Source organism: Chiloscyllium plagiosum, chromosome 1 (genome assembly GCF_004010195.1).
Source record: "Chiloscyllium plagiosum isolate BGI_BamShark_2017 chromosome 1, ASM401019v2, whole genome shotgun sequence".
Taxonomy (NCBI): Eukaryota; Metazoa; Chordata; class Chondrichthyes; order Orectolobiformes; family Hemiscylliidae; genus Chiloscyllium; species Chiloscyllium plagiosum.
The window spans coordinates 68,244,259-68,256,715 of NC_057710.1; the positions used below are offsets into that span (position 1 = coordinate 68,244,259).

General features: G+C 40.1%; 2 protein-coding genes across 6 annotated transcripts in view; both read left to right on the plus strand.

Moving 5' to 3' along the window:
• Positions 1-3,589, plus strand: part of LOC122555510 (granzyme K-like) — an 11,205-nt gene extending 7,616 nt beyond the window's left edge. For both annotated transcript variants that reach the window (XM_043701542.1, XM_043701538.1), the window contains exons 5-6: positions 2,038-2,190; positions 3,133-3,589. In XM_043701542.1, the coding sequence (XP_043557477.1) occupies positions 2,038-2,190; positions 3,133-3,165 (186 nt within the window). In that variant the 3' untranslated portion in view covers positions 3,166-3,589. The remainder of the gene's footprint in view (positions 1-2,037; positions 2,191-3,132) is intronic.
• Positions 3,590-4,068: 479 nt separating this feature from the next.
• LOC122549177 (granzyme K-like) overlaps positions 4,069-12,457 on the plus strand; it is a 28,360-nt gene continuing 19,971 nt past the window's right edge. The window contains exons 1-3 of one of the 4 annotated variants that reach the window (XM_043688568.1): positions 4,069-4,738; positions 7,564-7,687; positions 7,915-8,059. In XM_043688568.1, the coding sequence (XP_043544503.1) occupies positions 7,971-8,059 (89 nt within the window). In that variant the 5' untranslated portion in view covers positions 4,069-4,738; positions 7,564-7,687; positions 7,915-7,970. The other 3 variants (XM_043688577.1, XM_043688547.1, XM_043688557.1) reach the window with 3 other exon arrangements.

The window sequence follows — 12,457 nt, forward strand, 5'->3', positions numbered from 1 at the left end:
AGGATTCACTCGATCTATCCTGTCTATACCTGACATATGCTTCCTTCTTTTTCTTAACCAAACCCTCAATTTCTTTAGTCATCCAGCATTTCCTATACCTACCAGCCTTCCCTTTCACCCTGACAGGAATATACTTTCCTTACAACCAGAGTGGACTTCCATCCACTTACATCTGAGATAGATTCTTGATCAGTCAGGGAATCAAGGGTGATCGAGAAAATGCAGCAAAGTGGATGTGAGGAATGTCAGAGCCTATTGAATGGTGGAAAGGCTGTAGGAGCCGAACAACCTAATCCTGTTCCTATATTGTTATTCACTAATGGTGCCTAGGCATTGCTGGCTGGGCCAGCATTTATTGCTGATCCTTAGATTATTCTTGTGAAGGTAGTTGGGAGTTGCAATATATTTGATGTACATGCACAATGCCATTACGTTGGAAGTTCCAGGATTTTGACACAGTGACGTTGAAGGAGCCGCAATGTATTTCCAAGTCAGGATGTTACGTGGCTTGGAGGTGAACTTACAGGTGATGGTATTCCCAAGTATCCATTGCCATTGTCCTTCTAGATGGTAGTGGTCATTGCTTTGGGAGGTATTATTGGGGATTTAGTGATTAGTACTGACATTGAATGCCAAGGTTTATGGGTAGAACTTTCCTTTGTTGGAGATGGTCATTTTCTGACACTTCTATGGCATGAATGTTACTCGCTACTCTTCAGCCCAAACCTGGATATTGTCCAGGTCTTGTTGCATATGGACACAGACTGCTTCAGTATCTGAGGAGTCACATGTAATCCTGAACACTGTGCAATCAGTAAACATCCCTATTCTGATCTTATGTTGAAGGGAAGGTTATTAATGAAGTAGCTGAAAATGTAGAGGCCTAATGCAATACCCTGAAGAACTCATCCATACCTTGGGACCACAAGGAGCAAATTTAAGTGTCAACTGCTCTAGAAGTATGTAATAACATCTCTGAATAGATTGGTTAGAAGATGTCTACCCTGTGTAACTCTGCAGAAATGTCCTGGAGCTGAGATGACTGATCTTCCAAAATGACAACGATTTTCCTATGTAACAGTTATGATTCCAGCTATGGAGAGTTTGTCCTCTGATTGCCATTGACTCCAGTTTTGCTAAGGCTCTTTGATGCCACACCCAGTTAAATGCAGTTTTGATATTGAAGTTATAAAATGAATTCTCAAAATAATCCCTAATCCCCACAGATGTATTGCATTCTTTGGCAAGTGACAGCTCAAGATAAATGTCCTTCAGAATTCACCATTCAAGATCTCTCATCATCACCTGCTTTTTCCAAGTCAGCTTTCTTCTCACGAACTGCACATTTAAGTTCAATAAAGAGTCACTTACTCTAACAGACATAGCATTTGATCTCTGACTTGAAAGATGATTATCTCATCATTTTACCACCACTGTTATTAAGGAATATAAGAAAATAAAATCTGTGTAATTATAAACCATTCTGCAAAATAATCGACTAGCTTCAGACCTTTTTTTTTTCAATTTTAATGAATTAGAAGCATTACTGCTACAAATATATGTAATATAAACAATACCCTGATTCATTTTATCTTGCATACCTTTTGCTACAGTATAGTATATTGTGTTTGAATGAACTTGCTTTGCTTCATAAAAATTAAAGACTTACCTCTGGACTTTGGACACCAGTCAAATGTCAAAGCAAAGCTGATAATGTAACAATTCTATCATGCTCTTGTCTATGTAAAATGAGCAAGTAGAATTTATGCAAGCAGTCACCAATTATCTACCAAAATTGTTTTGGTACTTTGGTAAAAATCCCACAGAAACAGTAAAGAAAAATGATTTTTCCAGGTTTTCTGCCAATGTTCATTGGAGATGGGGCAGGTACTCATAAGATCTTCACAATTCTTTAAAAAATTCTAAGTGTAAGTGCAATTAGTAATGGCAGGAGAAATCAGCCATTATTTTGAGTTTTTCATGTAACTATGTCCATTCCTCAATAGATTTATTATTTTCTAACATTTGCTTTAACAGCGTGATTCCGGTGGTCCGTTAATATGTAAGAAGAAGTGGTCTCGTCAAAACGTGTACAGTGGCATCGTTTCGTTTGGAAGTCCCTGCAAGGATAACATCAAACCTGGTGTTTACACTCATTTATCAAACAACTATCTCTCATGGATCAACAAAGTAATTCAGGATGAAACTCATTAAATGACAAAGAATCTGCTTTATTAGGAAGAACATGTCTGTGAAATCTTTGAATTGAAAGTAGTGCAAAGCCTATAATTTAAAAACATGGTGCAATTGAACTTCACTTTTTACATTTTTAAGAAGAGTGTAAAAATCAGTTATTCTTTGAAAATTAGACGTAAACAGCTTAAATGCTAAACTAACACCATCGCTAACATCTCAGCTAAACTTGTAATCCACTCTTAATGCATTGCATACAAATCCAATTTAGAAATAGATACTCTCTAATTATATCTTAACCATCTGAATAACAATTGAATGATTTTTAATAAACATATTTTAAACAAAAATTTTTAACGCGATATTGCAGATATTTGACCTTGTCCTTTATTCAAAATGAAATGATTAGAATGTAGAAAAGTCTTTCCTTAGAAACAATCCTTTACAAAGACTCTGCCTTCATTACTTTATATCTCATATGCTAGTCTAATGCAAAATGCACTAGTGAAAAGAATTTATATCAAAAGCTTTTCTTCGGCGGCCGAGAGGTAGCTTTGTCTCCTGACAAGCCTGAAGTTTGAGAGAGATCTAGAATGGATTTCCCTTCAGCCCTGCTGAATTTAATGACAAAATGTGACTAAAAAAGGTTTTATCTGTCTCCAGTCCCAGACAGCAAGAATGAAACACTGTGTAATTGCTGGCAGATGGATTGTCATTCTCACGCAGCAATGTGATTACATTGAGGATAGATTGAGGGGTCAGAGGTTTGAGGGGGATATGGAAGAGGTGTTGAGGGGGTGCGAGTGTGAGTGAGGAGTGGGAAACAGATTGCTAGAAAAAAAGAGAAGTGTTTGGGATCAGAGGCAAGACCTGGGAGGTCAGAGACTGGATATTGGTTAAAAAAAAGACAAAGTTGAAGTTATTTCTTTGAATTATCAGGACTGGGAAACAAGAAAGCTAACTTTAAAATGAAACACCAAACTACACATACATGGGAAGGAAGATACTGATTGTTTGCATGATTAGCCTCGGACTCGGTATGTGGACACTGGGGCATTGCTGTGGAAAATGCATGGATCGGCAATCTCCATCAACCTGTCTCAATGAAGAAGGTGCAATGTATGCAGAAACTCCTTTTGTTTAGGCAGAGGTGAGTGACTTTTGTGGTGTAGTGGTAGTGTCGCTATCACTGAGTCAGGAGTCAAGTCCCATCTGCTCCATACCGTTACACATCTGGACAGGTTGATTTGGAAAATTTCTACTCAGAGCAGTCTTGTATGAATACAACAAACTTTGTGTTAACTGGCACTCTTGATAAACCACCAAAAATTATATACTTCAAATATCTCAAAGTTTACAGTATTATTCTGTCGAATTATTAGTTTTTAGGGTGAGAGGGGAAAGATATAAAAGAGACCTAAAGGCCAACTTTATCACACAGACGGTGGTACGTGTATGGAATGAGCTGCCAGAGGATGTGGTGAAGGCTGGTACAATTGCAACATTTAAGAGGCATTTGGATGGGTATATGAATAGTTTGGAGGGATATGGGCTGGGTGCTGGCAGGTGGGACTAAATTGGGTTGGGATACCTGGTCGGCATGGACGGGTTGGACCGAAGGGTCTGTTTCCATGCTGTACATCTCTATGACTCTATGACTCTATGACCTGCCTGGTCAGACAGCAATGCCGGTTGATTAGAAAGCAATGAGGTCTACAGATGCTGGAGATCAGAGTTGACAGTGTGTTGCTGGAAAAGCACAGCAGGTCAGGCCGCATCTGAGGACCAGGAAAATCGATGTTTCGGGTCAGAGCCCTTCATCAGGAATGAATGATTGTCTCTGGCCTGAAAGATCGATTTTCCTGGTCCTCGGATGCTGCCTGGCCTGCTGTGCTTTTCCAGCAACAGACTGTCAACTGTGCAGGTTCATTGCCTCGTCAGACAGCCAGGCAGGTTCACTCCCCGATGACCTGCTCACTGCTTTGCCTCTCTTCCCCCATTTTAAAGTGCCTTTGTTTTCATCTCTTATTTTTTCAAAGTTCCAAAACAATGCAACAGCTTATAAACAGTAATTAGTGATCCTAGAATTTGTGGAAATCAGCTCCCATACTGGAAAAACTTCAAAGGTGGAGCATCTCTTACAGCCACAACTTTTTTCCATCCTCCATCAGGGATTATCCAGAATCCTTTTACATTGATTATGTGGACCTCTTGATTTTCCAGAATATTTTATCAATTGGATAATAGAAAGTTTACAGTATTTGGCTCTTCCAGTACATGCAAATGAAATTCACCACAAGTCCAAGTGATAATCTTAAACAATTTTTGGTGTAATTTGTTGTCTAATAGCAAAATTATATCTCATGCTGGACAATAAGTTCTAAGTTTTGCAGGCAAGGACTGGCAGAGAACAGACTGCAAGCACTCCCCTCTAGACCATCAAAGGAATGTGTTGTTTGATGGTCAACCAGTCATTAAAATGTGGAGCAGACATACCTGGCATCATACTGGCACTGAAACACATGCCACATTACTTACTTGTGTGGTAAGTAGCTTTGGCTTCACAGCACTTGGAACCCGCTTCCACCACATTTCTGGGCAGTGCATTCCATACCCTAACTACTCACTCAACTACTCACATCATCCTTGTTCTGTTTGTGTACCACTTTAAACCCATGGCCTCTTGTTCTTATTCCTTTTACAAGTGGGAACAAGGTCTTCCTGTCTAGTCTATCTAGCCTGCTCATTATTTTGGAAACCTCTATCAAATCTCTTCTTAGCCGTCTCCTCTCCAAGGTGAGCAGTCCCAGCTTCTTCAGTCAGTCCTCGTTACTGAAGTCTCTCATTTCTGGAACCATTCTTGCAAACTGCAACTGCACTCTCTCCAAAGTATTTACACCTTTTCTATAAAATGTCACACACAATTGTAAACAATACTTCTGCTGAGATCTAACTAGTGTCTTATACAAATTCACCATCACCTCCTTGCTCTTTTACTTGATGCTGAGAACGCTGTATGCTGTTAAGAGGGTGTTGCTGGAAAAGCACAGCAGGTCAGGCAGCATCCGTGGAGCAGGAAAATCAATGTTTTGGGCTGGAGCTGAAAAATGTGTTGCTGGAAAAGCGCAGCAGGTCAGGCAGCATTCAAGGAGCAGGAGAATCAAAATTTCGGGCATTCCTGAAGAAGGGCTTATGCCCGAAATGTCGATTCTCCTGCTCCTTGGATGCTGCCTGACCTGCTGCGCTTTTCCAGCAACACATTTTTCAGCTCTGATCTCCAGCATCTGCAGTCCTCACTTTCTCTGTTTTGGGCTGGAGCCCATCATCCGTTGTTCTCTGCATTGGGCTTAATGATCTCTTTCTACGTTGACATTTTTCTATGTTTCTTTGATTGTAATACAAAAAACAAAATAAATATAAGACTATAATATTAAAAAATTGCCTAATCCTTTGAATTGCTTTGGAAAATTCAGTCTGAAATCCCACTCCCCTTCCACCCCCATCCTACAGGAGTTCCAAGATCCAACTGGGGTGCTGATTTCCCCTTGCCTGTCATCTCTGGGGCAAAAGTCTGAAACTGCGCAGGGCAGCTCCAGACTGACTGTGCTTGCCCAGGTGTACAATGACCTTCAAAATATGATGAGTGGGTTCTTGGTGGAGGTGGTGATACCTAGTAAAATCCAGTGCACAGCCTAGTTGCTGCCTGCCCCCATCGGAACGTTTGTGGGGAGGAGTGTGCAGACCACATTGTGAGTAGTAAGTGCGATACTCTCGACTGAAAGAAGTACAAGTAAACTGTTGCTTCACCTGGAAGGAGTGTTGGAGGCTTCGCACTCAGAAATATTGCGACAATCTTATTTATAGGTCTCTGTGGGCCAAAGGAGTCAAGATAAAGGAAGTTGTTGATGTACATTGATATTTAAAAAAAAACTGATGAAATCAGTTCAGACAGGAAGTGTGTTTTTCCCTTGGTAGATCATCCAAACTGCCCCCAGTATACAATGGGAATTCCAGTTCACTCCTACAATTCTTATTCAGTACAAGAATTTGTGGCAGATATTATTTGTCACCTGTCAGTCAAACCTGAAAGCTTGCTGCATGTGAAGATGGCAAAAGTGAGGACTGCAGACGCTGGAAATCAGAGTCTAGATTAGAGTGGTGCTAGAAAAGCACAGCAGGTCAGGCAGCATCCGAGGAACTGGAAAATTGATGTTTTGGGCAAAAGCTCTTCATCAGGACACTGCATGTGAACATGGGTTGCTTCAGTATCTGAGGAATCATGAATGAAACTAAAAACTATGTAATCATTAATGAGTAGTTGTAATTTTGACATTATGGTGAAGGGAATGTCACTAATGGAGGCACAGAAGAAATTTAGGCCCGGGGTGGTGTTCCAAGGAACTCTTGCAATGATGTCCTATGTTTGAAATGATTGATCTTCAAATATTACAATGATGTTTTCCTATAGTAGCTATGGCTGTGACTCATGAAAATTTGTCCCAGTTCCCATCAACTTGCATTGTACTATAATTTGAGATGGCATGGTGGCTCAATGAGACCTGGGTTCACTTCTAGTCTCAGGCAAGTGTCTGTGTGGAGTTTGCACATTCTCACCGTGTCTACGTGGGTTTCCACTGGGTGGTCTGGTTTCCTCCCACAATCCAAAGATGTGCTAGTTAGGTGGACTGGTTGTGCTAGTTAGATGTGCTAGTTAGATGTTCAGGAATGTATAGGTTAGACATGTTGGCCATGGGGGATATGCAGGGTTACAGGGATAGATTGGGGGATGGGTCTGAGTGGGATGAACTTCAGAGAGTTGGTATGGGCTTGTTGGATGGACTGGCCTGTTTCCACACTGTGAGGATTCTGTAAAAATAAAGCTTAAATGTTCAGACTCTATGAAACCACTTTCAGTCAAATGTTGTTTTAGTGCCATGGGCAGTGTCTGCTAATGCAGCTCTTGCAGTCAAGACTATAATGATGTCTGAAGTCAAGTATTCTTGTTGGAACCCAAGCATGTTATCCACAACTGAATGTTGCTTGATAACACCTTTAGTGATGATTGAGAGTAGGGTGATGATATTTAATTGTAGTCATACTTTAAAGTGCAAGAACTTATCCAAACAAACGCTAACGTTTTGCATAGAAACTGTAACCACATCCTTGCGTCAATGCTATATAACGTACGTGCGATAAAATGAAACTATTTTGCGTCTTTGATCAAGCAGCAAAATGGTCTCTTTAATTTGGATGCTGTTTCTTGCTTTCAAGATCATTTTTTTGATGGGACAAGAATGTAAGTTTAATATCTGCATAATTAGCCAAGAAACTTGTTAATCCTGAACAAGTTTCCCTGCTTTTCCTTTTCAGCTTTGAAGATTCTCCCAAAATGTTACCAAAACACATGTCCATGTACACTAAACACAACAACGAACTGTGGATGCTGAAGATCTGAAACACAAACAGAAATTGCTGGAGAAACTCAAAAGGTCTGGTAAGTCTAGTGACTCTTGAACTGATGATGAGCCACCGAACTCAAATATGAACTCTGTTTCTCCCCACAGAGCTGCTGAGTTTCTTCAGCAATTTCTGTTTTGTTTCCTTACATATTAACTACATTTACTGTTTCAGCTCTAATTTCCAACATTTGCTCTTATTTACAATATTTAATTTTTTAGACACTCTACTCTACCATTAGCAAATTGTTATCTTCTTCCATAGGTGTCTGTACAAAAATTATTGGGGGTCATGAGGTTAAACCTCATTCTAAGCCATACATGGTTTCAATCCAAATGAACAAACGACACATTTGTGGAGGAGCTTTGATTGCATCAAGTTGGATACTGACTGCAGCACATTGTAAAGAGTAAGTTAATACAATATTAATTACAACATAATTCAGAAGAAACATTATAGATTATAATTTAATAATGTGCCATGAAATAATAAGTTAATTGTTTATGGATGTTTAGCTCTCTAATATAAAACAGAGTAAAATAAATTAAGGTTATTATGATTTCAGATAGTATGCTTTGCACTTATTTCAGAAAACCTCTGTGATTTACTTAAAATGGGCGAACGCTTTTCTTGTCCAAAAAGCATTATCTGTTAGATATTAAATTCACATCAATTTCATAGTCAATAGTTACAACAGAAAAAGCTTTATTTTGTACAATGTAGAGAACAGTAAAGTTTCAAAAGAATTTATAATTTTCACAAGTATGTGTTGTTGAACAGGATTTCATGTTTTAAGTTTTAACTGTAACAAATGACTAAAACACCATGAACTAAAGAATATTTTGTTGGCAACTTTAAACTACAGAGAACAACACACCACTTTGCTTATTCATCAAACATCACACTCTCCAATCCATTGCAGTTTTTATAACAAACAATCGACAGTCTGCAGTCACTTCTGGCTTCCAATGAATTCATGTTTTCACATTTCACTTCAAATGATCACTTCCAGATGCTTTCCTCAGTATTTAGAGAGTTTCCCAAATCCACCACCAGCAATAATGCTCATTCCAATGATTATTTTTTTTTCTCTCCGGGCTATGTGAGGACGAACTTCTTGGATTTCATAGGTCACTGCAGGATGCATATCTATAACTAAATACAGCCTCTCTCCTGCAACTGGTTTCAACTATTCAACTAAAATAAGCTGCAACCATCTTCTCTCTGCAGATCACACCACTTGCTGTTGTTTTCCTCCACTTTTTTCCTTCTTCCCAAAAGAACTGTAACTAACTTGTCTATTTACTGATAGTACTACTGCCCTTGCCTTTTTGGATCAAGATTGAGGATTGAGAACTATGTCTGTTGCTCAGCCAGTCCCATGACTTATCCAGGCTTGTTGTCAGGCTGAAATCAGAATGGTCACACAATCCCCTTCATTTTAAAGACACAATTCAAAACATCATAATATTGTAAGTCTCACAGTTTTAGCAACTGTAAGAATAGTTTCTAAGAAGTTAATGAATTGTACTCTCTTAAAGTGACCATTATGGAATTTTATTTCTATTAAACCCAAATTATATCAAAATAAATCAGGTGGATTCTGTGAATGACAGGAATAAAATTTGACCACTATCTTATTTGTTCAATAACTTATTTTTGAGGACTTTTTGCCACTCAATGCAACATTTTTAAAAAAATGTCTTATTTCAAATTAACGTTTGATTTGATTTGATTTGTTTATTGTCACATGTACTGGGCAGTACAGGTAGATCATAGTGAGCAAGGATGTACAGATCAAAAAGACATGGACAGAGGCACACAGGTTTTATTGCACAAGGTGTGCACTAGGCAAGAGCACCATTAGCAAGGTCAGCATTATTTGAGGGTACAGAGTTCATTCATCAGTCTGATAATGGCTGGGAAGAAGATGTTCCTGAACCTGCTAGTATGTGTATTCAGGCGTCGGTATCTTCTGACTGAGAGAAAAGGTTGTAGGAGATCATTACCAGGGTGGAGTGGGTCCTTGATGACGTTGGCAGCCTTTCTGCGATAGCGAACCGAGTAAATGAAGTCCATGGTGCAAGGTTGGCTTCCCTGATGGACTGGGCTGCGCACACCACCTTCTGTAGTTTCTTACTGTCCTGGGCAGATCAGTTGCCAAACCAGGCTATTATGCACCCGGATAATATGCTTTCAATGGTGCATGTGTAGACGTTGATGGGTTGCCTTATGTACATGCTGAATTTCCTGAATGCACTGCAAGATTTTACTGCAATATTGTTTAACTTTCCTTCTTCTTATTACGGCCCACTACTCCCCCATTTGCTGGTTGACATTGATGAGGTCTCCGTAATGGGCTCTGGGGTTTTGTTTAGGGGCCACCTTACCTGTCACTACCACCCATCCAACCATCACATCCGAGCTGGAGCTACAGGCTGGTCTTGTACCTCCTCCTCCCCCTCAGATGCTTCTCCAGATGCTGTCACCAGGGCCCTAACTCCAGGCTCTTCCACTGCCAACACTGAAGACTCTTTAACCTCAGTGCCAGAGCTGGAGCCAGCCATGGATCTGGACCTAACCAACTCCCCCATGGAGAATACACCACGGGATGACAACAAAGCTTCCATGGCACCGAATGATGAAGATGGTGTGGATGCTGCCTGCTCCGGAATTAGGAGTCCAATGTTGCTGACCCCACTGCCGCCATCTTTGATCTATTATGCCATTTTGGTATAAAAGGACATTTGGTTAAGGAACAATTTGTCATGCAACAACCAATGAATGGAAAATATGTAGAAGATTTCATTGGGCTCCTGAAAATCTTGGCAAGAACTAAACAGGAATTAGAATTTCTTGAGATTAGCCAGTTGGGATCAGAAATTTGTTTCATGCTGTCAATGAGAAGCAGTAGTCAACAAGCTACAATCAGCTTCTCCAAATAAGACAAGAGCAAAAGAGCCACCAAAAATGTGTTATCATTCATTGGTAATGTGCGGAAGGATGGTCAGACCAAAGGTCCAGTGATGTGGCATTGAAGATAAATGTTGAGTGCCAACAGCATTGCACAATTATAGACGACTTATTGGTGAATGAAGGAAGACCTTATATTATAGCTTCATGTCAGATAAAATGTTGTGGAAAGGATACATACCTCAGGTTCAGGTGCAAAGCCAAAGTTCCATGAGGAAGTGGTGGGCTGGGATCTCCAAGGATGCGGAAGATCCCATTCTGAAACCTGTGACTATAATGGATTGACAGAAATGTTTTCCAATCTAACATAGAACATAGAACAGAGAATATTACAGCACAGTACAGGCCCTTCAGTCCTCGATGTTGTGTCAACTTGTGAAACCAATATGAAGCTCATCTAACCTATACTATTCCAGTATGTTTATCCAATGACCATTTAAATGCCCCTAACGTTGGTGGGTCTATTACTGTTACAGGCAGGGCATTCCACACCCTTACTACTTTCAGAGTAAAGAAACAACCTCTGACATCTGTCCAGTTGTGCTAGCCATCACTGTCCACTCTAATCCTCCAACAATCTTGTTTGTCTCTATTAAGTCACTTCTCAACCTTCTCTCTAACGAAAACAGCCTCAAGTCGCTCAGTCTTTCCTCATAAGACCTTCCCTCCATAAGACAACATCCTGGTAAATCTCCTCTGCACCCTCTCCAAGTCTTCCAAATCCTTCCTATAATGCAGTGACCAGAACAGTATGCAATACTCCAAGTGCGGCCGCACCAGAAGTTTATACAGCTGCAATATGACCTCATGGCTCCGAAACTCAATCCCTCTACCAATAAAAGCTCACACATGGTATGCCTTCTGAACAACCCTATCAACCTGGGTGGCAACTTTCAGTGATTTATGTACCTAGACACCGAGATCTCTCTGCTCATCCACACTACCAAGAATCTTACCATTAGCCCAGTACTCTGTATTCCTGTTGCTCCTTCCAAAGTGAATCACCTCACACTTTTCTGCATTAAACTCCATTTTCCACCTCTCAGCCCAGCTCTTCAGTTTATCTATGTCCCTCTGTAACCTGCAACATCCTTCAGCATTGTCGACAACTCCACCAATCTTAGTGTCATCCACAAATTTACTAACCCATCCTTCTACACCCTCATCTAGGTCATTTATAAAAATTACAAACAGCAGAGGCCTCAAAATAGATCCCTGTGGTACACCATCAGTATCTGAACTCCAGGATAAACATTTCCCATCAACCAACACCTTCTATCTTCTTTCAGCTAGCCAATTTCTGATCCAAACTGTTGAATCACCCTCAATCCCATGACTCGGTATTTTATGCAATAGCCTACCATGGGGAACCTTATCAAATGCCTTACTAAAATCCATACACACCACATTAACTGTTTTACCCTCACCCAACTGTTTGATCACCTTCTCAAAGAACTCAATAAGTTTTGTGAGGTATGACCTATCCTTCACAAAACAATGTTGACTATCCCCAATCAAATTTTCATTTTGAGATGATTATAAATCCTTATGATCCTTTCCAACACTTTACCCACAAGGAAATTAATGCTCACTGGTCTATAATTCCCAAGGTTGTCTCTACTCCCATTCTTGAACAAGGAGTCAACATTTGCTATCCTCCATTCTTCTGGTACTATTCATGTAAACAATGACGACATAAAGATCAAAGCCAAAGGCTCGGTAATCTCCTCCCTAGCTTCCCAGAGAATCCTGGGATAAATTCCACTTGGCCCTGCAGTCTTATCTATTTTCACACCCTCCTTATGGCCCTCAATCCCGGTTAGTCCAGAAGCTT